Here is a 25,694-nt window from a genome sequence, read left to right as displayed (position 1 = left end):
AGCCGGCACCCCGCCCCTCCTCCCCAGCCCATGGGGACGCTCATGGCCAAACTGCTCCTGCCCACCATCAGCAGCCTGGCCTTCCTCCCCACGGTCAGCATCGCCGCCAAAAGGCGGTTCCACATGGAGGCCATGGTCTACCTCTTCACCACGTTCTTTCTGGCGGTAAGTCTTGGGGAGAGGACCCCCCCCCCATCCACCCAGAGCACCTTCCCAGGGACAGAGGACAGGGGCTGCCTTTTTACCACTTTCCTGTGTTGGGTGATGAAGAAAAGTGATGGGGAGTGAAAGAAAGAGCCCAGGAGAGAGGGCTGGGGACCCCTTCGCCTCCCTGGACCCCAGCTTTCCCGTCTGGGCCAGGAAGGCCCTCCAGGGTTGGTGTGAGTGAGACCAAGCCCACAGGGGCCAGGGACAGTCGGTCCAGGCCCGGCCCCTCCAAGCTTCCCCTTCTCTTGTCACTGGCCGACCCCTCCAGGTGGCTCCGGGTCCGGCTCCCCACCCTGCCCCCTGGTACCCCGGGCCCCACAGGGGAGCTAGCAGGGCCCGGGGAGCGTGAGGAGCCAAGGAATCTGCCTCCAGGACGCTGCAGCTGGCCTCGGCTCGCGACGGCCTGCTCACGTGCGCGCGTCTCCCCTTCGTGGGGCCTGCGCTTCTCTCTGGGCCCTTCTCGCTCTATTTATGCTTCTGGCTGCTGGCTCTGGGCTCCCACTCCCTGCCCCCGCCCCCACCTCCCTGTGGGTCTCCCTCTGTTTCTCTTACTGACTCTCCCTGGGCCTGCTTCTCTTTGTTTCTCCGCCTGTGTCTGGCTCCCTCTTGATTTCTGGAGCTGTACGCCCATGGAACGGACTCTCTTTCTAAGTCTCTGGGTCTCTCCCTCCCTGGCCTCGTCCCCCTCAGCCTCCATGCGTCTCTCTGGCTCTATGGATCCATCCTGCTGGCTTCTGTCTAGCTGTCTGTCCACCTCCCTACCTATGTACTCTCTCTGTGATCCATCATCCATACAGATATGTGATCAGTCGCATCTCTACCTGCCTGCTCAGCCATCCACACACCCACCGATCATCTCTCTATGCCTTACCCCGGTCCCGCCCCCTTACCCCCGTCCCGCCCCCTTACCCCCGTCCCTCTGAAGCTCCTTCCACCACCCTCCCCAGTGGACCCCCGCGAGTGGCCCCGCTCTGACTCCCCAGCATACTCCATCAGTCCCAGCCTTGACTGAAGCCCAGCTCCCTGGGGCAGCATGCTCGGGGGGAGAGGTGGCCTGCCCCTGCCCCAGGCAGCTCGCTTCCCCAGCAGCAGCCCCTCCCTGCTCGTTCGCAGCATCTTGTCAACAGCCACTTCCCTCCCCCTTCTCAGGACCCCGGCTTGGGTGAGGGCCAGGAGGTCTGTCCCACAGGTGGGAGACTGGGGCCAGGCAGGCAGGGGGCTTCTCTGCAGGGACGAGGGCCTGCAGCCGGGGAGAGGAGCCGAGGTCTCGTCCTCCAAGAGCCCACGATAGACCCGGCCCAGGAAACCATGGTCACCGCCGGGCCCCCCCTTCCCTGCCAGGGTGAGCTGGCCCCACAGCTGCCTCCTAGGCCTGCTTCAGAGGCCAGCCCCACCTGCCCCGCCCGCCCCGCCCCACCAGAGGGACAGGGCCAGCTGCCTCCATGACAAATGTCCTCTGGCCACAAAGACTCGCTCAGCCCCTTTCTCTGGAGCCCCCGGAAGCACCATCACTTCCCTTTGAATTTTGTGTTGGTGTACAGCCGATACCATCTCCGCTTCTGCCTCCCACGTGGCATCTTCTGTGTCCTGACCAGAAGGTGTGACACGGCTGGACACCGCGCTATGTGCTCAGTCGCATGGAACTCCCCGGCCCACGCCACCCTGTGGGGCAGGGGCTCTGATCCCCACTTGACATAAGCCCCCGCCCTGGCCCCAGGGGCCATCAGCCACCCCTCCGAGCTCAAGGCCAGGACCTGAGGCCATGCGTTCCCTGCCAGGCCCCCAGCCCCAAGCCCCACCCCTACCCCACCAGTGACACATGGAGCCACGTCCTGGCAGACGCAGAGGCCAAGTGCCCGCTGCCACACCTTCCTGCTCCTTGGCACGTGGTCCCTCCCCGAAGCTGACCTGCCCCACCTGTCCCACAGCAGTGAACCACGGGCCCGGGGGGCAGGTCCCTTCCTGGGCCAGCTCTCCTCCAAACCGCTCCAAACCCCGCCTCCTTGACTCTGCGTTCACAGGCAAGCCTTTGGCCGAGGGCAAGCCAGCTCTGCTGCGAGCTGAGGTCACGGCTGGGACAAGGCAGACGGGAGCGAGGGCACAGCCCGCATCCAGAATTTCACAGCGATGAGGTCTCCCACCCTACACAGTGACCCGTGCTATTACGGGTGCATTGAATACAAAAGAGATAGCGGACGATGGGCCTGGGTGGGGCTGGGGGAGAAGGGGACCCGTGTCACTCTCAGAGTCTGGCCCTGCCTGCCAGAGCCGTGCGGGGGAGCAAGCGTTTTCCTTCCTCTACCCTGGAGGGGTGAGCAGCTTGATCAGGCCCCACCTGAAGCTTCTTCTTTTTCCTGCGCCCAACAGTCATATCCATCACCTGGTTCCACCCCTTCAACCTTTTCTTTCCCTGTGTCTCTTCAAAGGGCACGGCACCCAAAGCTCAGCATGGTCCTGTGGTTAGGTCTGACCGGACAGGCAGGAGCAGCACTCGCTCCTCCCCTGCTCTGGACACTATATCTCTGTTAATGCCGCCTCGATGCCCCACAGCTTCAGGTTGCGGACAGCTGCAACTAGTGGAGGCTCTAAGCTGCCCTCACCTTGGCTCGATGCACCAGGTGACCCAGGGCTCCCCCGACCCCACCCCACCCCCGACCGCAGCGCCCCTGGCGTCTCCAGACATGGACTGCTCTCCTGCACGCCTCTCCATCCTGCTGAGCCGGGTTAACCAAGAGTCCATTGTGCTGGTCCCCAAGCCTGTTTATGCCCTTGAGCTTGTCAAAATAACTACATCACGTAATTAAATATTGCTGAAAATGATGAAACGGGTACGCCAAAGGAGAGAGTTGTCCAGAAATAAGTGGACGGCTTTGAGAATACTGGCACTCTGCTTTCAAAGCCGATGTTGAGAGACGACCGTAGGAGTCAGGCCAGGGGCTGAGAGGAGGACGCCGAGTTCAGCGCCTGCACACGGGTGGGTGTGGGGTTGGGGGGGGGCATCTCTGCCATCGGCCCTCACTTCAGACAGAACCTGAGAGCCACCAGCTGGCCGTTCTCAAAATGGGTTCCCTTCTGGCAGCACCCTGGGACCAGCCCGGGAGCCTCTTAAGAAAGCAAGCCTCCAGCCTCCACCCTGACCATCTGACAGGCCAACTCGCAGGCCAGGTCTGAGCCTGCGTCTTCACCAGCCCCCCCAACCCCGCCCCCAGGGCTCCAGAGACTCGATGGTCAGAGGGGTCACTTGTGAAAGAGGAGGTCCCCCACTCCGACCTGGGTAGAGCAGACTGGTACCCAAGGGAAAAGGCTCTGGCATCCGCTGAGCAGATGCTGAGGGAACGTGTAGATCATGTGGGAGTCCCCACCTCAGTGGGGCTTTGGGGGACCCTATGGGAGAGCGGTGCAGAGCGCCCCCGTTTTCAGATGGGGAGACAGAGGCCTGGGGCCGTTCAGCGGCCCGCCCAAGGTGCCGGCTCACAGGGCCTGGGGCCCCGGCGTCCTCGCCTGCCTGCTGACCCTCCGCCGTGGCTCCCGCAGCTCCACCACGCCTGCACTGGGCCCGGCCTGTCGCTGCTCTGCCTCCTGCGTCACGACATCCTGGAGTACTTCAGCGTCTACGGAACGGCCCTCAGCATGTGGGTCTCACTGATGGGTGAGTGGCCGCCGCCCGCAGCCCGGCCCTGCACGGGGGGAGTCGGGATGCCCCATTGCCCACCGTCCACCCAGACCGGCCGCTGACAGCCCACCCCTCCGCTCCCCTGTGAGAAACCACATGCAGGGCATCAATGCCTCGACTCCCGTCTTTCATAACCTTTTGAAACTGTGCGTCTAGAAAAGTCCCCTCACCTTACCCAGCTCTCTCCCCCTCAGCGCTGGCCGACTTCGATGAGCCCAAGCGGTCGACTTTCGTGATGTTTGGCGTCCTGACCATCGCCGTGCGGATCTACCACGACCGCTGGGGCTACGGGGTGTACTCTGGCCCCATCGGCTCGGCCATCCTCATCATTGCGGCCAAGTGGGTGCGTACGTGCGAGCCTCAACACTCGGGCCGCCTCCCCTGGCGGAGACTCTTCCCTCTCGGGGTCTCAACCCACCTCCCATCTCATGGGTCGGCAGGCTGGACACGGGGCCTCAGCTAACACGCAGGAAGGGACCGTCGGCTGCCCCCGCCTTGTGGACCCAGTTTGTATCATGTCTGGACTCACCAGCTCTGCATCTGACCCAAGTTACTTAATCTCTCTGCCTCATTTTCTGTATCTGTAAAACGGGTGTTACAGCTCAGTACCTGCTTCACAGGGGTCGGTCCAAAGATTAACTGAGATAATGAACCTTAAGGACTGGCACAGAGCCTGGCTCAACAAATAGGAGCTGCTATTATAGGCATTGTTATCATTATTATTATTGAAGAGAATGGCTGGTTTAGAGATGCAATGTCAATTGGAAGTGGCCTGGGTTAATCTGGGAAGACTTCCTGGAGGGGGTGAGCCTTGAGCCTGGTTCCAATGAAAAGGGAGGCTGCAGTGTGAGGTCGACAGGAAGGCGGGACCACTCATGAGCGTGCAAGAGGCCTGAGCCACAGTTTCCAACACCTATGGCCCTTCGCTGGGCACACAGGGACCTAGCGCTCACAAGGCCTTTTACATACAGTCCCCAGGCCTCCCCCACCCCAAGGTCGTCCTGGCTGCAAGGGCCGAAACCCACTCAAACTAGTCCAAGTGAAAGAGGGATGCTTGGCAGAGTAGACCCAGGGTACTTCCTGGGCCACCAGGGCAGGGTTGAGGAACTGCACCTCGAGGGGACCATAACGCAGACCTGGGAAAGAGGTGGGGCTGGGCAGGAGGTGGGAAGCTGCCCACCGACCCACTGTGCAGTCTGGGGAGCGAAAATGAAGTCCTGGGGGTGAGCTTTCCAAACGCCGCCCTCCTCTCTGTGCCCAGAGAGTGGAGGATTTAGTCTGCCGTCTGGTTAGTGAAGAAAGCAAGGCTGGGAGGTCAGCAACTTAACAAGAAGTCACGGCAGGACAAGCGAGGCCAGGCTGTGACTCCTCACATCTCGGGGAAGCCAAGCTGGCCCCACGCTGACCCAGGAGGCCCTCGGAGAGGCGAGGGGAGGAAGCGCGCTGGGGTCTGACTTGTCTGGACCAGAGGAAGGGCCGCGTTAATTAACATTCTGGAATGCGTAAACACAGCTCCCCTCACTGATAATTCACTCCCTCCCTGGCAGGAAGTGGGATAAAGGCTCCTTGTTCTGCCCTGAAGGGTTGTCCCTCCTACAGAATCTTGACCCGTCTGGCTCTGGGCTGGATTCTAATTAGCCGGGAGAGCGGTCCCTTGCCCGTGTCCCTGTGAAGCCCCACGGGAACCCAGGCTGCCTGCCTCCCTCCATCTGGGGCTCAAATTCTGTTTTCTAGACCATTGAATGTGGAGTTTATTTTGGCTTTTCCAGGGCAGTTGTTTCCTGGAATGAGGGTGCATTTTTCTCTGGGAGCCTCGTCCCTTCTTGAGCAACGGTCAGGGAGAGGAAGTGCAGAGAGATGGGTGACCAGGCTGGGGGAGGGGCCAGGCCGGGCGCCCCCTGGGGCAGGGGCCTCGAGTCCAGAGGTGCTGGGCGGGCCGAAGGAGGCCTCCTGGGTCCCCAGGCACCTGTGCCCAGAGTCACACTGTCTAGCTGTGCCCACACACCACCTGCGACTTTGCAGGTCCTGAGTCCTCACCAGTGGTGGAAAATTCCAGAAAACTGAACACCGGATATCGGTGCGGAATTTATTCAGTGGCAAAACCGGCCCTGACCCAGCAGGAAGCTACTCACAGTCTCTGTGTGAGCCACTGGAGGTGGGCTGTCCACCACCCGGAGCGTGTGTGCCGGCGGGTTCCCTTGCTGGAATCCGAAACGCCCTGCCGGCTGTAGCGCTCACGGTTCGGGTTCTCGGGACGCAGACCTGAGTCTTCTTCATCTGTTTAGCAAATGTGAACCCACGTCTCTAATTCCTACTTGAGTCTTACTCTAGGCAGCCCAGCTGAGGCACGGCCGTCTCACGTGCTGGGCGGGTTTGTCTAAGAAATGCTACGATGAGTCGGTCCACTCTGAAAGTGGCTAGAGGTCTCGCAGGGTCGGCCACACGCGCCCCACGCTCTCCTGCGGTCAGGCTGGAGGGCGGGTCCCACACTGCCAACACCCCTTTGCTGGAGGACACCGCGCCACTGGTCTCCTCGGGTTGGACACTTGCAAGGGTTTCTCCAAGAGGCAGACGGGGCAGAGGGTCCTTCCGGGGTCAAGGGGCCGAGGGCAGCCCCAGTCCGCCCACCCAGGCAGGGTCTCCCGTGGGTCCTGCAGCTATGGAGCCCAATGTGCCTGGGCCCCTCCCCAAGCCCTCTTCCCCGCCCCCCCCGAGGGTGCCCGGGGTGCAAGTGCCCGCGGCTGGGGCCTGAGACTCTCCCTCTGGCCCCCGTCCCCGCAGCTGCAGCAGATGAAGGAGACGAGGCGCCTGTTTCCAGACAAGAGCGTGTACACCCACCAGATAGGCCCTGGCCTCTGCTTCGGGGCCCTGGCCCTCATGTTGCGCTTCTTCTTTGAGGTACTCTGGGAGGGGGTGGGGAAGGAGCCCCCCACGAAGGCCATGGTCAGCCCCAGCCTGCTTGGCCCGAGGCTGGGTGGGCACACCCCTCCAGGAGGCTCCAGCAGCAGCCAACTCTTGCTGACACGAGCACCCCGTTCAATCGCAGCCTGGTCCTTCCCTGGCACCACCAGCACCTCCAGGGGCGGGGGGTACAGACAGCTTGCATTTGGTTGGTGCACAGCCCTGAAGGAGCCACACCTGGAGGAGGGGGGAAGAGGGAGAAGGGGGAAGGCATGGGGCGAGGAGCCCCATCCCACCGGCAAAGCCCCCGTGAGTCAGCACAGACCTGCGGTGGTCTAGGTGTGGAGGGCAAGACCACCACGGGCTGGACAGTGACAGGAAGCCTCTTGGAGGGGACACTTGGCCAGACTCCAAGGGACAAGCTGGATGGTTGGGGAGGGGCCCGCTGACCCCGGCAGGTGCCAGGTCTCACCAGGCCCGAAGCCAAGGGCCCAGGGCAGGCAGGAACGGGTGGAAGAAGACGGGCCTTGGGGTGGGGGCTGAGGCCGCAGACGGGTCCCGTTCCGCCCCCGCAGGACTGGGACTACACCTACGTCCACAGCTTCTACCACTGTGCCCTGGCCATGTCCTTCACCCTGCTGCTGCCCAAGGTCAACAAGAAGGCCGGAAGTGCAGGGCCCCCCGCCAAGCTGGACTGCTCCACCCTCTGCTGTGCCTGCATCTGACCGTGCATCCCAGCTCTGAGCCCCGCCCTGCCCTGTCCCCAGCCTGCCGAGAGCGCCCCGTCCTGCCCGACCTGAAGGAACATCCCTCCTCGGAGCCTGAGGCCTCTCCAGGGCTTTGGGAAGCACAGGCCGGGCGCTTCTTGAGAATCCACTTATTAGGTTTGTACTGGGTGCTAAGCACCACACTGGAGAGAAAAGAATTTTCTCCCTTCTCCTAGGCCAAGGTCCTGGCAGATGGGAGTATCTGCAGAGCCCCGGAGCCAGTGTCTGTCCACCCCTCACCCCGCCCAGTCCCAGCGACAAGGGGCCTGCCCGCCGCCCCCGGCCATGTGCTTCCCACGTCACCTGCCACCTGCTTTCTCTTGGCAACCAGTCTCCCCATTCCTGACCTGTGCCCTCAGGCTCAGCGCACCAGGGTCAGCCAGGCTCCTCTGTCCCTGGCCCAGGCCTGCCTGTCCCTTGCTGCCCTTCCTGCCAGGCCCCTGAATCAAACCATCTCCATGTCCTGTTCACCCTCATCATTTCGTCCAGTCCTCAAAGCAAGTCTAAATAGATGGCAAGTTCAAGGCCCAGAGGTACCCTACTTTGATGGAGAGAGAAGGTTGGAAAGTGATGTAGGGTTAAGATTATAGTATGGAAGTCACTCAGTCACGTCCGACCCCGCAACCCCATGGACTGTAGCCGGCCCGGCTCCTCTGTCCATGGGGTTCTTCGGGCCCAGAGCTCGAGACGGCAGCGCTGACCTCAGCCCACGGTCCCCAGGGCCTGGCACCACTCCAGGCACCTCGCTCTGGAGTGCCCTCAGGGCTTTCGAGATCCCACCCAGGTTGGGAAGGTGGGCCCGGGTCCGGAACCCCAAGCGAGACCGCCGGGCCTCCAGGCTGGCCCCACAGGGCAGGGCTCGCCCCCGTGTGCGGAGGTCAGCCCGCTCCCGTCCAGGGCCCGCTGGCACCACCCAGCAGTGGGGGCGGGAGCCGGCTGCCCAGACATCACCTCACAAAGCTGAGGCTCCCAGCTTCCCGAATGATCCAGGCACATCCGTCAGGCAGGAAGTTACCTACACCTGTCTGGGGCCTGTTTGTGTTTCCAGACGTGCAGCTACCCACGTCTGCGCCCACCACATGGGGCAGCCCCTGGCGCGTCCTCAAGTCACCCCGGCCACGCTTCAGGGGCCGGGAGAGAGCTGGCACCGAGGGCGGGGGACCAGGCGGACCCCACAGCCCGGCCCCCGTGTATCTGCAGGCCCCCTTGACTGTCCAGGGGTCCCGCATCCTGGGGGCCTGGACACCCGCAGCCCGGCCCCGGCCCCACCCATTTCTGTCTCCACAGTCCGCTAGCGACAAAGCGACCCGCCCGCACTCAGGGTCCTCGCCAAGCCTCGTGGGGCGAGAGCTAGCTCATCACAGCTCCAGGGCCATCAGCCAGACGCGTCCCCACAGGCGGGCACAGACACAGCGGGGCCCCGGCCCAGGGGCAGGCAGGTGACGCCTTGATCAGCCTCGGGCCTTGTTGTGGGGGTGTGAGCACACGTGTGCACACACAGACACACACACACACCTGAAGAGACTTCAGGTGTGCCCCTCGGGTTCCGACTCCCAGTTCCACAGCGGGAGACTCACGGCTCAGCACCAGGTGGTAAGGACAGACTCTGGGGGCCGCGCGGGTGGAGGGGAGCCGGGCGGCATCGCTCCATAAATCTGCAAGGTGGCTGGCCTCTGCCCACCGCCTCCAGCCATCCCCCAACCATCCTCCCAACCCATCACCTCCCGCCCAGCCCCACCTCGGGCCCCCCAGAGAGCACGCCCCGGCTCCCAGCCCCGCGGCTGTGCAGTGCCTGGAAAGTTGGAGGCCCCAGCCTGCTCCCGAGCAGGGAGGAGGCAGGGGCCTGCCAGGCGCGTAGGGGCTGCACCCACAGGCTGCTCACTGTGGCTGCCCTGATTTATGAGGCCGTCTGGGAGCCTGGCCAAGTCTGTAAGTCATGGACAATTAGGAGGCGCGCTCCAGGCCTCAGCCCTGTCTGCCTCTCGGGCTCCAGGCCCGACTGCGCCCCTCCTGAGCACCGCTGGCCCCCATGGAGACCCCCTCGGAGGGTCCCAGGGGCGGGTCCTGAGCCCACTTTGCAGATGAGGACCCTGATGGCCGGGGAGGTAGCAGCTGGCCCTCATCCCTTGGGCACGGACCACTGATTTGGTGGCAGTGCCCAGGGTCTTGCCAGACATCCCAGAGGCGTCTTCTTCTAGCTTGAAGGAACACTTTGGCATCTTGTGAGGCGGAGGGGTCTACCCAAGGGTCAGAGGGGAGTGCCCAGGAAGGGGACCTAGAAGAGAGGCAGCCCCCTCAACACCCCAAGACTGATAAGGACCAAGTGCAATGGCCTTCAGGTTCCAGCACCTCCAATCACAGTGTCAGGGAGTCCTGGGGTCTTCAGGTCCCTGGAATCTGAGACTCAGGTCCCGGGTGCAGGGAGCGCCCCCACCCCAGGCCATCCCGGGCCACCCTGGGCTCCAGACAGGACTGCCCCTCCCGCCCAGCCCTGAGGCAGGGAGGACTGGGGTCCCCGAGTCCTGGAATATCCAACAGTGAGTGCCTGAAAATGTCCTCCGAGATGTCACTGGACGCCTCGAGTGGCGGCGTGCCACGGAACTCGCTTTAACAGTGGAGACGGTCACCCGGCCCGGGCAGCGTCCAACTGATGCACAGGCCCGTGAGCCTCTCAAACGTGCCTGGCAGAGCTGGCTCTTTAAATGTCAGCTGAGTCTAATTGATCTGAATGTCAATAGCCACATGGGTAGGGTTGCAGATAAAATACAGGATGCCTGGTTCTATTTGAATTTCAGATAACAGATAATTATCTTGCCTCGGTGTGTCTTAATTTGGAGCACGCTTGCAGGAGACCTACTTAAAAATGATTCTATTCCTCTGAAATTTAAATGTAACCCAATGTCCTGTGTTTTATCCAGCCCCCACGGCTAGCAGCTCCCCACAGGGTAAGGCATCTGCAGAAAACAAAAGGATGGGCATCTCCCTGGACACGTGGGTTTGGGCGCCCAGGGTTCAACCAGGCGACACAGGAAGGGAGGCTGCAGTGCCCAGCGCAGGCGAGGCGGGGTTGGGCGGGTACAGGCCCACACTGGCCTCTCGGGGCCTGGGCTCGGCTTCCAGACCCTGCAGAGTAGTCGATGCCCTGGCCGAGCACACGCGTGCCCCAGGCCCATGCACACAGCTCCCTCTCCCCAGCACACTCGGAGCCCCGTTGCGGGAGGAGGAGGGGCGGCACGGCCCACACCTCCGGCGGCCCAAACGAAGTATTATAAACATTCGCAACAACGTAGACAAAACAGTCTATTGTAGTGGGCCCCTCCGCCTCCCCCCAAGCTGGGGCGAGGTTGGCATGGAGTGGGGAGGGCTCGGGCCCCCGCCAGGGCGTCCTCTGTTTGCACAAGCGGAGGTGTTTTCGTCTGAGGGCAGTCTACACGCTGTGGCCTTTGTCGCGTCTGCTACTGAGATTTCCTGTCTCTGCTATTCTCTTCCCCAGCAAGACCATCTGAAACCCAAAACTTTTATTGCCCCTTTTAAAAAAGGGCTTTACGCCATCTCCTGCATCCCCGTCTGTTCCTCCTCCTCCTGCTCCGGGCTGCTGCAATTGTAGTTAGGGGAGGCCTGCTGGGTGCCGGTGCTGTGGCAGGAATTCGCCCTGCTCTCCACCGCAGGGTCTTGGCGGCAGGAGCTGCAGGGAGGAGGGCCAGGTATGTGGGCAGGACGATTCTGCAGAGTCGGCAGGAAGCCCCGGGGTATAAAACTCAGGCCTGCAGCTTAGCTGGTTAGCACGGCGGCGAGCTGAGAGCCGCGGTCTGCAGAGACACACGGCACATGCCCCCCGGGGACCTGGCTACCCCCCTCGCGGCTCTGTGCTCTTCCCATCCCTGCGTCCGCTTTTCCCACCACTGCGGGCGGCAGCCTCTCCCTGCCCAGCTCTCGGGCCCATGAGGGTGAATTAGGTCAGAGGCTGGCTGGACTGAAGAGGTCTCGGGAATAAAGGGAAGGAGGCAGGAGCAGGAGGCGGGAGGTGGGGGCTGGGGGTGTGGGGAGGCAGTCAGGATCCCCCCTGTAGTTTCCCCACTGCGTCCCCACGCAGGCTCGCCGAGTCCCCTGGGTCCTCTCCCCCTCAATTTGTCCATTTGTAGTAGCCCTCACTTCTCTGGGTTTTGCTGAGATTAAACGAGATCGTTGAATACAGAGCAGCGGCGAGCATCTCTTTAAACGTCATCGTTTAGTGGTCATCGTCACTTTCATCATCCGTGGTCCCGTCAAGCAAAGGAGTCTCTAGAATGTAAGTGAAGGATCCTGACCCTCGGGGGACGTCCACCCCCCACACACTCCCATTTGACAAGGAAACAAAATGCTCAAAACAAGCGTTTATTATGCATGAAGGGATTAAGCAAGGCAGGCTGCTCGGAAGAGGCAGGTTTGAGACCGAAACTAGAAAAGCAAGTGGATGGGACCACGTGGGCCTGCACACACCTGGCTCTCGGACCTCTCCGGTGATGGCTTCACAGTTCCGCACTCCGAGTCTAACCATCTCCCTGAGCTCCTGCACCCTTCCTGAGAGCCGCGAGAAAACCACTGCTGACCCGAAGGAGAGACAGTGCCAACAGCTGAGAGGGGAGCGGTCCCTGCTCCCGTCGCTGGCGTGAGTGCCACGGAAATCGCCGAGACGCGTCCCGGGGCTCCAAGGAGCGCCGGCTCGTTACGTCTCAGCACAGGAAGAATTCAGCGAGAGGCAAAGCGAGAGATCAGTGATTTAGGAGAACAGGACGTTTAGGAGGCTTACTAGTGGGTGGGCGAGAGGGGGCCGCACTCCGAGAACTTAGTGGGCTGCAGTTTTATAATCAAAGGCAAAGTGTGGAGGGGAGAAGACCGCCTTCTTCGTCTCTCTTGAGGAGACATCACGCTTGCATCATCAGCTCCTCCTCCACGTCAGGCAGCGGGGTTTCCTTGTTCCCACATGGTCAAGCCAGGACCGTCATGGCACTGTGGAAATGAGCAGAAGGTGGTAACATGTGCTAAAAATGGCCTCAGGTCTCAGTAGGATGCCACCTTTCCCTTATATTCTTGTTCCCAGTGTGCCCCGAGGAGCATGTCCTAGGAATCATTAACTCGCTGAGCTCCCGGGGCAGGATGTGGGGCTCACGCCACCATGGTTTTATGGTTCCGGGACACATCTCGCGCTTCCGCCGCACGGCTTCATCGCTCGGCCAGCCAGCTTGGTTTTGTGGTCACGTGAACCTGCTTTCTTGAGTGATCATTAACTTCCACGGGTCTCCAGTACTTTTTTTCCTTTACTTGAAATCCCCTAGTGGGATTAACTATTTAATCACCCTCTACTCTGTCCCTAACACCAGGACTGGGCTTCCCTGGTGGCTTAGTAGTAAAGGATCCGCCTGCCAAGGCAGGAGACACAGGGCATGCGGTTCGATCCCCGGGTTGGAAAGATCCCCTGGAGAAGGAAATGGCAACCCACTCCGGTATTCTTGCCCGGAGGATCCCATGGACAGAGGCGGGCTACAGTCCACGGGATCGCAAAGAGTCGGACACAACTGAGCGCAAATTACCAGGACAAGAGAGGTGATTTGTCTGGCGACTCAGGGTCTAGAGGTGGAGGAGGAAGCCGCTGCCCCGCATGGGCACCGAGTGGTCCCCCAGCCCCTCGCTTCACCAGGAACCAGGCAGACCTTCCAACTCCCGTGGTCTAGCAGGGGCAGCAGAGCCAGGAATGAGAGGCGAGGGCTGGGCATCAGGAGCGTCCCTGCAGAGGGTGTGCTGTTCACTGACTTCAGGGAGACGGGGCGTAGCTCCAGGAAGAGGGTGAAAGGTTAAACAGGTACATCTGGGAACCGCAGGGTCTGAGTGGCCATGGACGGCTGTCGGCAGGGCGAGGAGGAGAATGGATGGGCTGGCTCCCAAGGGCCCAAAAGGCTCTGTGGGAGGATTTTAGGGGGTCAGGTCCCACTACCGTGGGAAGCAGGGCAAAGCCCAGGGAAAACAACAGAGGCAGCCGCCCAGCAGGAGGCCCCGGTGGGCCTGGCGAGGGCAGAGGAAGGGGGCGTGGGGGAGAGGGCAGTCCCTGAAAGAGGGCAGGCAGTGCGTGCACCAGGCTGGCAAACGCTCGCTGGCTCCCTGGCTGTTCCCAGGGAGGTGGGTCTGCATGCTCTGAGAGTCCGGGGAAGCCATCGGAAGCTTCTGAACGGCCCGCTGGTTTTGTCAGGGAGCGTAGAGTCACGATCAGCCCCAGAGCCCTTGGTCCCTCGCCCTCCTGCATGATTGTGGGGAGGCAGAGAGAGAGGTGAGGACCGGCTGGCCCAGCGGGCAGCGGGTACCACCCATGCCAACGTCATGCCCGAGGGGCCAGGAGGCATCTGAGACCCTCTGAAGTCTGAGAGCTCAGTTGGAGGGTCTGAATCTGCACCCGGCTCACACTTACCCAATGTGGGTCAGACCAGTAAACGGGCACCTCTTTCCATATCTGCTGGGGTGAGGGCTGGCTCACAGCTCCTGGAAGAGCCCATGCTTGACAAACGGCTGGCCTGTGACCTCAGAGGCTTTAGCCTTGACCCCTTGCTGACTTGTCCTCGCAAAAGCAAGAGAAAGGGGAAGGGGCCGGCTTGGAGTGCCCACCCCCAGGGGCCATGCGACCTTAGGCGACCTTCAGCTCCCAATACCTCCAGAAACAGGGGCCCCTGCTCATCCTGCTGGGGCCGTCCAATGGCACCTCCCCTGTGCCCCCCTGGCTCAGGAGGGCCTGCAGAGGCACACAAGAGCCCCTTCCACCAGCAAAGGGGAGCCATGCTGTGGAGTGCCACCCACCCCGACGCGTAGCAGAGAGGCAGAGCCGAGCGGTTCCACCCAGCCCTCCAGGAGCCAGGCCACAGCTGGAGAGACTCAGGGCCCAGGCCAGGAGGCAGCCAGAGGCGGCTGTGACCACCCCACGTTCAGGGCCAGTCTGGGGGAGCCGCAGAGAAGGAAGCGGCCGGCGTGTGCCTGCAGCCACACGCCCAGCCTGCCTGCCGCCTTGTCTCCCATTAAAGCAGCCGGGCCCCCCGCTCCTTCACCGGGAGCCTTTCGTTCTCCTCATGGGAGCCTGTTGGCCGAGAGCCCCAGGCGGAGCCCGGCGAGCGGGCAGCCATGGCCACATCTGGAAAAGGTTTGGCAGAGCCCCGGGCCCCCCACACCACAGCCGCCAGCCTCAGAGCTGCAGCTGATAAGCACCGCCGGCTGGGACTCCAGGAACCTGCCGGGCCCAGACTCACAGCCCTGAGTCCAAGGGTGGGCAAGGGGGGCAGGGGCACGGGGCACTGTCTGCGCCAGTTCCAGAAATCGCATCACAGCAGGGCCCAAACAGCGACCAAGGTGGCTCCGCGGGCCGGCTCATCCCCGCTGCAAACACCTGCTTTTCTGCACAAGGTTCCCAACGCCTGTGTCCTCAGGATGGGCGTCGTTCACCCCCCACGTCAGACTCCAAGGCCTGGAAGGGGCTTGCACACCTGTGGTCGCCCCTTCATCCCCACGCATCTTGGCCATCCCCCTGCACAGACTGGCAGATGCGGATGGCTGTGTGTGGGTGTGTCTGGGATCTCAGACCAAGAGATCTGAGACTTAACCCCATCTGGCATGGGGTTTCCCCATCCAGCCCGGACATCCCTGGGCTTCCTGTCGCCACGGAAGCCCCACTGAGGACCAACCAGCCGGGCCACTGGGCGCTGCACCCCGCCGTGAACGCTCAGGGAACTTGGCTGCTGGGTTCGTGGCCACCTCTGTGCAGCGGTGACCCTCTCCAGCTTCCCGGGGGTCCCAGGGAGCCTCCTCCCTCCCCCCACCCCCGCCCACCGCCGAGGCTGGGGCATAACTGATCAAACTGGGAACCCTGGCAAAAAAACCAGGGCAAGAATGAGAAAAGGAGCAGGAAGCGGAGGAGGCGGAAGGAGCCGAAGGATGAACGCAGCCCACACCTCGCCTGCCAGACGCTTGCCCGCACGGCTTTGTGTTAATACGAACTGACTCCTGGCCCCTCAAGCTCCGAGACAAGCCCTGAGATCTGCCTTGCTTTGATTTCCATGAAGATGTGTTCTTGATTCATTTGTGGACAAGGGGATTCTCAGGCTGTTTTACCGTCGTCATCACTGATTTCTGACTGGTCCTGAGTTCAGCCGATGCTTCAAAATGGGATGTGGTCACTTTACGACCAAGGGTGTGTGGTCAGTTGTCCTGGGGGCCCTGGGGGAGCTTGGTCACACTCTGGAGGGTCCACAAGAGCTGCCGCGCCCAGTGTTTCGCTCAGACCGCCTACGTCCTGACTAAGTGGTCGATGTCACTTACTTGTGTCTGGTGGTCACTCGGTTGTGTCTGACTCTTTATGACCCTATGGCCTTTGTGACCCTCCAGGCTCCTTTGTCCATGGGATTCTCCAGGGACGAATACTGGAGTGGGTTGCCATTCCTTCTCCAGGGGATCTTCCCAATCCAGGGACTGAGCTCCGGTGTCCTGCATTGCAGGCAGATTCTTTACTGCTGAGCCGCCGTTTAGAAGGTTTGTAAATCTCACGACCTGGGACACACAGCCTTTAGAACAAAGGATGCCAGAGCAGTTGGATGTCCACAGTCAGAAACCTCACACCCTGTCCCAAAAATTAACCCAAAGAACCAGAAAGTCTTTGTGATCTTGGGTGAGGCAGAGATTTCTAAGCTAGGACACCAAATGTGCAATCCATCCAAAAAACATCAATAAACTAGACTGTACAAAATGTAAAGCTTTTGCCCTTCAAAAGACATCATTCAGTCGGTTCAGTTCAGTCGCTCAGTCGTGTCTGACTCTTTGTGACCCCATGGACTGCAGCACGCCAGGCTTCCCTGTCCATCACCAACTTCCGGAGTTTACTCAAACTCTTGTCCATTGAGTCGGTGATGCCATCCAACCATCTCATCCTCTGTCATCCCCTTCTCCTCCTGCCCTCAGTCTTTCCCAGCATCAGGGTCCTTTCAAATGAGTCAGCTCTTCGCATCAGGGGGCCAAAGTATTGAGTTTCAGCTTCAACATCAGTCCTTCCAATGAACACCCAGGACTGATCTCCTTTAGGATGGACGGGTTGGACCTCCTTGCAGTCCAAGGGACTCTCAAGAGTCTTCTACAACATATTTGAAGGACATATACAGAATGAGGGCTTCCCTGGTGGCTCAGATGGTAAAGTGTCTGCCTGCAATGCAGGAGACCCAGGTTCAATTCCTGGGTTGGGAAGATGCCTTGAGAAGGAAATGCAACCCACTCCAGTACTCTTGCCTGGAAAATTCCATGGACAGAGGAGCCTGGTAGGCTACAGTCCATGGGGTCATAAAGAGTCGGACACAGCTGAGCGACTTCACTCGCTTCACTTTGTACACAATAAAGACCTTGTATCCAGAACACACAGATGAACTTTTAAAACTCAGTGAGAAGAGAGACAACTGAAGAAAAAAAATGGGCAAAAGATTTCGACACCTCAGCAAAGGGTTATGAATGGCCCATGAGCGTATGGAAAGATGCTCAGCACCGCAAGTCAACAGGGAAACGCAAATCGAGCAACAGTGAGATACCACTGCACACGCACCAGGCTGGCTGTGATCACAGCGACGGCGCTTCGTGTGGACAGGATCGTCCAATTTCCACAAGAGAGAGCCCGAGCACCACCACGAAGACCCGGTGCAACCGCAAATAAACTGGACCGTCGTGAGGGTTCCATTCACAAAAGCACTGGGTTTAATGTGGGTGGATTTATGGCGTGGAACCTGCACGTCTAAACCCGTTTTTTGTGGCCTCTCCCTCCAGTTCTGCCAAATTTCGCTCCATAATGTATCTTGAGGTTTTGTCAGTAGGCACACTCAAAAGAAGAACAGTTCGATCTTCCCAATAAATTGGTTTCTCTTTATTATTAAACAAGGAATGGACGACTCTTTCTAGTAGTTCTTTTTGACTTACAGAGTGTATTTCTTTTTTTCCCCCAAGCCTTAAACTTTTTATGTCGCGTTGGGGTATAGCTCATTTTAGTTAAATAGTCATCGGAAGGCTGATGCTGACACTGAGACTGTGTATTCTGGTCGTCGGATGCGAGCAGCCACCTCACTGCAAAAGTCTCTGATGCTGGGAGAGACTGAGGGCGGAAGGGGAAGAGGGCATCGGAGGATGAGATGGCTGGATGACATCATCACTGCAACGGACATGAACTTGGGCAAACTGCGGGAGATGGCGACGGACAGGGAGGCCTGGCGGGCTGCCGTCCACGGGGTCGCAAAGAGTCAGACACGGCGGGGCGGCTGAACAACAGCAGCAGAGCCGGGTAACGATGCTGTGGTTATTTCAGGTGGATAAAGCGTGTTTTCCTGATGTGAAGACAGCCTTTCCAACATTCTCTGGCTTAGTATTTGCGTAAATGCTTCCTTGCTATCTTCTTGTATCTTTATGTCTTAGGTAAGTTTCTTACAAAGATCAGCTGGATTTTGTCCTTTTTATCTGGCCTGAAATCATAAAGTCTCATCACTATAACTTTTAACTGTTCTATTAGTTTCTATGTATTGTGATCGCCAATATAGGTGGGCTGATTTCTGCCACCTTATCAATAGTTTGTCTTTTTTATGTCTTGCTCTCTCTCTCTTTTAGCCTTCTTCTGGATTCTCGAGCATCTTTGTCCCGCCTCCCTCTCCACTGGTTTAGAATTTATGCACTCTATTTCCATTCTTTTGGTGATTGTTTATCAAATTCGATTCTAAATTAATACTTTTTCTTCTCTTTCAGAACCTTTTCGTTCCAACTGACCACACACGCCCTGTCCCTGCAGCTTAAGGCCAGCCTAGCCTAGCGTTTCACACTGTCCCCGTTTAAATCCCGCGTGGCACTTTTGCCCTCCATGTTTGTCCAGACGTGCCCACGCGTGTAACAGCGGCTTGGACTTCCATCCTCTCTAGCATTCCCGTTGTCCATCTGGGGTCACTTTCCTTCCTCCTCAAGTATTAAAGCTTCCTCAAGCGCAGTTGCTCATGGGACACTTTCTTGGTTTTCCTTTGCCTGTTGCCGCTTTTCTCTGTTGACTTCTAGGCCAGGAGCCTTCCGCTTGTGGAGTTTTGACAACACCACTTCTCTGTTTTCAAGCTCCCATTTTTGCTACTGAGAAGTTGGCTCTCAACATCAGAGTCCTTGAAGGCGACCTGTGCCTCCTCTCTGACTGTCTCAGGGCTTCTTCTGGCCTTGGTGCCCTGCATGTTCTGAAGTGAAGAGGTGTGGATCCCGTGTTCTCATAGTGCTTGACATTCCTTGGGCTTCTTGTGCTTGTGGTCAGCTCTCTTTCATTAAATTTGGAACCGTTTCAGCCTTAATCCTCTACAAACACTGCCTCTGTCCCTGTCTGCTTCTCTCTTCATTCTCTGGAGCTCCAGCTAGCAATATATTTACCCTCTCACTCCAGCCTCTGTGATTTTTTTTTTTATATTTCCCAGGTGCAATTTTCCTAGTTCCTTTGACTTTATCCTTCAGGTCACTAATTTCTCTCCAGTTGTGTCTAAGCTGTTGTTACATTTATCCTCTGATTTTTAATTTCAAGCGTTAAGTATTTTTTACTTCTAGGAATCGGCTTGCTATTTACTGACGTGTTCAGGTCTCTTTTATTTCTTCTATAAAACATATTCACTTTGTTTTCTGGGACTGATAGTTTTAATATCTGAATTTTCTGCCGATCTGACTCTGCATGCATACTCAGTCACTCAGTCGTGTCCAATTCTTTGTGACCCCATGGACTGTAGCCCACCAGGCTCCACTGTCCATGGAATTTCCCAGGCAAGGATACTGGAGTGGGTTGCCATTTCCTCCTCCAGGGGCTCTTTCTTTCCCAGGGATTGCACCTGCGTCTCCCGTGTCTCCTGCGTTGGCCGTTGATTCTTGAGCACCAGCGCTGCCTGGGACTCTGACTCTGCTGCCTCCTATTTCCGTCTGCTTTCACTCACGGGGCTTCGTTTTCCTGTGTATGTGAAAGTGAAAGTGTTAGTCACTCAGTCGTGTCTGATTCTTTGTGACCCCACGGGCTGTAGCCCGCCAGGTTCCTCTGTCCATGGGATTCTCCAGGCAAGAATACTGGAGTGGGCAGCCTTTCCCTTCTCCAGGGGATCTTCCCAACCCAAGGATCGAACCCAGGTCTCCTGCATCACAGGTGGATTCTTTACCAGCTGAGCCACCAGGGACGCTTGTGTACATAGTGAATATTTACTGAGTTGCTCATTGGCTCTGGGACTCTGTGAAATGTCTCTGAGGCTTGAGATGAAGGTGGATTCCTTCAGAAAGTGCTTGCAGGACTTCCCTGGGGGTCCAGTGGCTATGACTTCACACTCCCAATGCAGGGAGCCCGGGTTCGATCCCTGGTCAGGGAACAAGATCCCCCGCACCACACCTGAGTGCTCCATGCCGCCACGAAGAGCGCCCACACTCCACAGTGCAGCTAAGATGGGGGTGGCCAAGCAAACACATGGCTCTTCTTAAAAAAGAAAGCGCTGGCGGTCTGAGAAGCCTTTAAACTAAAACCCTTCATTTGAAGTTTGGGGATAACTGAGAGGAGATGGATTCAGGCTGCACAGACCCCGAGGGCGAGTCTGGATGATGGATTCTTGAGCCCAGTTCCTCCTCTCCTCAGTACCACGGCCTGAGACACCAGAGCCGAGGCGCTACCTGGAGGCCAGGTGGGGTCCCAGCGTAGCTGGACACGAGGTTGAGCCCTCGGGAACCCTGGATGCATCGAGGTAGTCCTCCCTTGGGCCCCCAGTACGCCCTCTCTGTGCTTTGTCTTCTGACACTGAGATCAAAGGGAGTCAGAAAACAAGAACAACAGTAAAACAAAACAAACAAACAAACAAACGATGCTCTGGTTCACCCACCAGGACAGAGACGCTGATTCTTCCAATTCAAAATGAGAAGACAGGTTGTTCTTCCGCCGTCATAGACAGTGAACAACAGAACCAGCAGCATCTGCTGGTGACCACCAGCTTCAGTCAGCCAGTCAGGGGGGTCACACCCCAGGAACGGCACTCCCTCGCTGAAGACCACCCAGTGCCTACCTGCTCCCCTCTGACAGTCCTCCTGGCCAACACCGCACTTAACTGAAACTCCGGGCCAGGCCGGCAGGAGGGGTGCCTGGGCTCACAACCGTGGCTCTCTCGATCCTAACGATCAATCCATTCAGCATTTTTGGTCATACATGGGGGCAGCAGCCTCATGTTCCCCCCTCGAAGCAGAGCCAGTTTTGGCTTGGCTGCTCCTCTCTGGGCCCCCACTTTTGCCAGCCTGCCCTGAGGACTCCGTACCTCCTAGCCAGCTCAAAGGGTCTCCCAAGTGGCTCAAAGGTAAAGAATCCACTTGCTGATGCAGAAGCCACAGGAAACACAGGTTCGATCCCTGGTTCTGGAAGATCCCCTGGAGGAGGGCATGGCGACGCACTCCAGTATCCATGCCTGGATAACTCCATGGACAGAGGGGCCTGGTGAGCTACAGTCCATGGGGTCACAAAGAGTCAGACATGACTGAGCGACTGCTCGCACACACACACGCACACACACACGCAGCCACCTCAAGGCAGTGTTCAAGAAGTCCCTCCCTGGTGGTCCAGTGGTGAGGACTCTGCTCGTTCACTGCTTAGGGCCAGGATTCAATCCCTGATCAGGAACTAAGATCTCACAAGCTGTGCAGCATGGCCAAAAAAAAAAGACAGCTTTCAAGATGAATATCTTATTTTACTCAGAATGTGTAGCTGCTTTTAGTGAGAGGGTGTGTACAGGTTCTTAACTGGGTGTCGTGATGGGAACAGATATCTTTTACCTCTATTTTACAGATGGGGAGACTGAGGCTTAGTATGTGCGTGCATGCACAGTCCTGTCTGACTCTTTGTAACCCCCATGGACTGTAGCCCGCCAGACTCCTGTCTATTGGATTCTCCAGGCAAGAATACCAGCATGGTTTGCCATTTCCTCCTCCAGGGGATCTTCCTGACATAGGGATCGAACCTGAGTCTCCTGAATTGGCAGGTGGATCCTTTATCACTGAGCCATCTGGGAAGCCCAACTGAGACTTGGGGACACTCATAATTCACAGACTCTAACCTCGGAACCCAGACACCCTGCCTCCCGGGTCTATGCACTTGACCTCTGCCATTCGCTTGCAGAGGCGCCGGCATGTGCTCAACAAATGAGTCGGTAACTGGTGAGTTCATTCATTCACGCCTCAAATATTCATTGAGCTTCTTCAGTTTGCCGCACGGGCTGAGGCCCTGAAGATACCGCAAGGGCCAAGGGTGGCATCACTGCCCCCAGAGAGTTCACCTTCCAGAGGCCGTCGGGGATGGTCAGAGGCTCTGCATCTCCGCAGAGACCTCGGCCCGCACTGGCCACTCCAGCGGGGCCTCAAGTCTGGGACCCCTCCTCTAAGTGGGACCCCATTAAGAGGAGTGGGGGGACCCCCCCTAAGCGCTTGTGCCTCTGGGAGGCCGCGGAGGTGACCCTGCTGACCATGGGAACCCTGGGGTCAGGCCAGCTCTGTGATTTCCCAAGGTTCATGGCTGAGCTGGCCTTGAACCCAAGCCTGTGGTTTTCCACCCCGTCTCCATCAAGGTGAGAGTTCCAACAAGGATTCAGATGAGCGATTCCGGGCTGACATCTCTGGGCCCGGGAAGGGCACAGCGGTCGACTGGCCTCCCTCTGCTGGTGACCCTGGTGGTCACGATGTGGGAGTTGCCAGCCACTCCATCAGAAGCTGGCGCCACCCCTAATTCTACTAGAGTGATGCCTTTGCCTGCAGGCGAAGGGCACCCCAGAGACTGGGCTGTAGACAAACCTCAGCTCTGATGCTCCCCGGAGAACTTGGGGCTCGGCACTTGCCCACAGTTCAGCCAGCCAAGCAGGCCTCGGCCTCCACCCTGTTACCCCCTAGACTCTTGGGTCCCCAAAAGGGCCCCCACACCTGTGTTCCTTGGTCAGCCAAGTGGCAGGGGCGGATGGTGGTGCTCCGCGAACAGCTGGGCACAGCTGCCTCCCTAGGACACCGCCCCCGGCATGCCTGGAGCACAGGGTCAGACTCCATTCATTCCCCGCACGGGCCCCGCTCCAGCAGGCCCGGCCAAGGGACGGCGTGTCCTGGGGGAGGGCTGGCCCCCGGCTCAGCCTGACAAAGCAGCGGCGGGGGGACAGAGCTCCAAACCCGAGGAACTCGGGCCTCCTCTCTGCAGCCGCCGCCCCGAGCTGGGTGCTGTCTGTGGGGCAGGGTGGCGTGCTGGCCCTGGAGTGGGGGCGGGGGAGGGGGGCCCCCCCCTCACCACTTACAGTGAGGGGACAGAAGTGCGAGGTCAAGGGTCAAGGGCGCCGATGGCTGGGAACCCGTGGGAACATCACCGGCTGTCTCTCCTGTGACCACGCCCCGTCCCTCTGACCACGCCCCCATATCTCTGACCACGCCCCGTCCCTCTGGCCACACCCCCAGCTCTCTGACCACGCCCACGTCCCTCTGGCCACACCCCCATCTCTCTTAAACGCCTTCTAGGTTCGCCGCTGAGTCCTTTCTCAAGTCTATCACCTCACAGGGTGGACAGACGCTCTGGGTTGGGGGGCCCTGTGGGGACAGCCCTGCCCCAGGACCCCTTCCTCGAGGCCAGGCTTGCTGCCCCCACCCCTGGCTGAGGCAAGAAGTCCAGCTCCTGACAGAGGAGAGGCCAAGTCCACTCAGCTCAGTCTCCCAGAGGCCAGGGGCTGGTTCCAGGTCTCTGAGGCTGAAATCCAGGTCCACCAGCATCGAGGGAGCAATGGAGGGGTCCGCCCAGCAAGGACGCTGCCCCGACCTCAGGTTGAGACCGGGGAGGGCTCCAGCTGCAGGACACGCCCCTGCCCTTGCTAGGAGGGGCATAGGTGAGCTGGACTTCCCACTTGGCAAGTCCCGTCCAATGGACAATATAAGCATCATGAGACTGTTGCCCCAGCAGAGTCCGGGGGACCAGTGCGCTCAGCACACACAGAGAAAGCCAGGGCCATGTCCTGGAACCAAGCCACGTCTGGACCCTGAAGAGCACATCTGCAGGCAGAGAGGGGGCCACAGGGCAATGGTCAGAGGACGTGCCTGGACCATGTCAGTCTCCAGCCTCGGTGGGCGAGCTGCTCCGGGGCCATCCTGCTGTTAATACACTAATGCAGGGAGCACATCGCTTCTGCCGATGGCGTGTTCACACGGACCTCATTCCCAGGAGATGGTCACCATGGCCTCTGGCGAGCTGAACTGGAGGAAGGCCAGTCAGCCATGCACGTAGGCCGCCCACCTGGTGGATGCTGGGGAGGCCTGGGCCTGGCCAGGATCCCGGGCCGTCCAGCCCACTCTCAGCCCCTCCCACAGCCAGGCCTGCTCCTGGGGAATGTTCCAAAGAGAGTGGGAATCCAACCTCAACAACCAGCGGCCCCCTCCTCCTCTGCCACCACTGGACTCCAGACCTTCCACTGCAAGCAAGCTCGTGGCGCCGTCCCTTTAAGGACCACGGGGACCCAGGCTCCCTCCTTCAGGCCTCAGAAAGCAAACCCAGCTCCTCACCTGTGAGTCAGAGCCGGGCTTCTCTAAGAGCCCTCTCCTGGGGCGGCTACTCTGTCAGCCCCGAGACCTCAGTCTTGCACGCCGGACAGCCCCTGAGACCCTGGCCTCCGCCGGGCTCCCGGTTCACAGACCTGCCAGGGGCTGCACTCCCTAGGGTCTGCATCTGCCCAGATGGAGCCTCCAAAGGCCAGGGGTGGCGGGGGGCAGGCCCCTCAGCTGCTTCTTTCCCTGAGATCACAGCCATGATTCCAAACACACAGGGCTGTCCAGGCCGACAGACCTGGGAGCCAGGCTCCAGCTGGGGAGACAGCGGACATACACCACGAGGTCACCCCACTCCTGGCTCAGCCCCGATGTCCAAGGCTGCCCCTCGACAGCCCACTCAGCCTCAGGCTCCAGACACCCCGGATCCCGCCCTGGGGCCTCAGGAGCACCCGGCCTGTCCCCGCAAGCCAGCACCCAGCTCCCAACACAGGCATTTACACTGAGCTCAGGTGCCCTCGGTCGGTGCCAGGTGTGGGGGGCCCCCATCCAGGCTGGGTCCCGGGGCCCCTGCCACGTGCCCTCTTGCCGAGCTTCTGTCTCCCCCAGCAGACCCTGAGCCCCCGCAGGGCAGGGCCGGTCCGACCCCACCGCTCAGCTGGGAGATGGGCATGAGCAGTCCCAGAGGAGGGTGTGGCCGGTGTCCCAAAGCCCAGGGCCCCCAGCCGGCCCATCCTATAGGAGGCGGGAGCACACACACACATGCACAAACACACATGCACACGTGTGTCCAGCCACCCGTGCGTGTGCAGTGGGCTTGGCCTCCTGGCCTCCCTTGCCCGGGGGGCAGCAAGCATTATGGGCCCCCTGAGAAGAAGAGCCAGTGGGAAAACAGGGTCGGCCACCAACTCAAGCAGGGAAGACCCCTGCCCCGGGGGTGCCGCCCACGGCGTGCACGTGGCCCCGGTCCCCGGACGTTGGGGTGCTCAGCCTCCAGAGCCCGCTCAGCTTCCACCCCAGCTCCTCCCCCCAGAGACTCCCGGCCCTTCTCCCTGGTGGTGGCGCTGAGGCTGGTAGAGAGGTCGGGGTCAGAAGCTCGCCCAAGTGCAGGAGGTGCGCCCGCCCACTGGGTCAGGGCCGCCGGGCTCCCAGCACTGGGGCCGCAGCCTTTCTCCTTCTCTCTGCCCATGGCCGGTGGACGTTCCTGAGGGCTGGGCAGGGGGCGGAGGGTGGCCTGGGCCCGGGATGAAGCCCACCAGGCGGAATCCAGCCTCCCACGACCCCGAGGTCCTCCCAGGGACAGCGTGGTGTTCCTGGTGGAGACACTGGAGTTGAGGGGCTGGGATGCAGACCCCAGGGCCACACAACAGAGCCCCTCAGAGAAGGTGGCCCGGCCTGGGCTGCTGTCGTGGCCTCTGGTCTGTGGCGCTGAGCGCAGCCTGGGGGGAGAAGGAGACCCCTGGGGGCAGATCCTACCTGTTCTTTGGAGCCCCCGAGCCCTGCCCACTGCAGAACAGTGTGAGCCCACCGCCCACAAACGGGGGCAGAGCCCGGGCACAGAGCCCTGCAGCCACCTCCCAGCA

At 59.8% G+C, this 25,694-nt stretch overlaps 1 protein-coding gene and 1 non-coding gene across 2 annotated transcripts; both read left to right on the top strand.

Annotated features, from left to right (window-relative positions):
• Positions 1–7,553, top strand: MYMK (myomaker, myoblast fusion factor). The gene is made up of 5 exons (XM_055539233.1): positions 1–165; positions 3,742–3,856; positions 4,075–4,223; positions 6,662–6,778; positions 7,357–7,553. The coding sequence occupies exons 1-5, from the start codon at positions 31–33 to the stop codon at positions 7,504–7,506; spliced, it is 666 nt and encodes a 221-aa protein (XP_055395208.1). The 5' UTR covers positions 1–30; the 3' UTR covers positions 7,507–7,553.
• Positions 7,554–16,722: 9,169 nt separating this feature from the next.
• On the top strand, positions 16,723–16,794 carry TRNAC-GCA (transfer RNA cysteine (anticodon GCA)). The gene has a single exon. It is a non-coding gene; the product is annotated as a tRNA-Cys (tRNA).
• The last annotated feature ends 8,900 nt before the right edge of the window (positions 16,795–25,694 follow it).

Source organism: Bubalus kerabau, chromosome 11, assembly GCF_029407905.1.
Source record: "Bubalus kerabau isolate K-KA32 ecotype Philippines breed swamp buffalo chromosome 11, PCC_UOA_SB_1v2, whole genome shotgun sequence".
NCBI classification, from domain to species: domain Eukaryota; kingdom Metazoa; phylum Chordata; class Mammalia; order Artiodactyla; family Bovidae; genus Bubalus; species Bubalus kerabau.
This window is presented reverse-complemented; position numbering and strand designations above follow the sequence as displayed.

Excerpts from the sequence above, each read along its gene's own strand:
- MYMK (XM_055539233.1), top strand. The coding sequence starts at position 31 with ATGGGGACGCTCATGGCCAAACTGCTCCTGCCCACCATCAGCAGCCTG. Across the intron at positions 4,224-6,661 it reads TCATCATTGCGGCCAAGTGG|CTGCAGCAGATGAAGGAGAC; the intron begins GTGCGTACGTGC and ends CCGTCCCCGCAG. Across the intron at positions 6,779-7,356 it reads TGTTGCGCTTCTTCTTTGAG|GACTGGGACTACACCTACGT; the intron begins GTACTCTGGGAG and ends CCGCCCCCGCAG.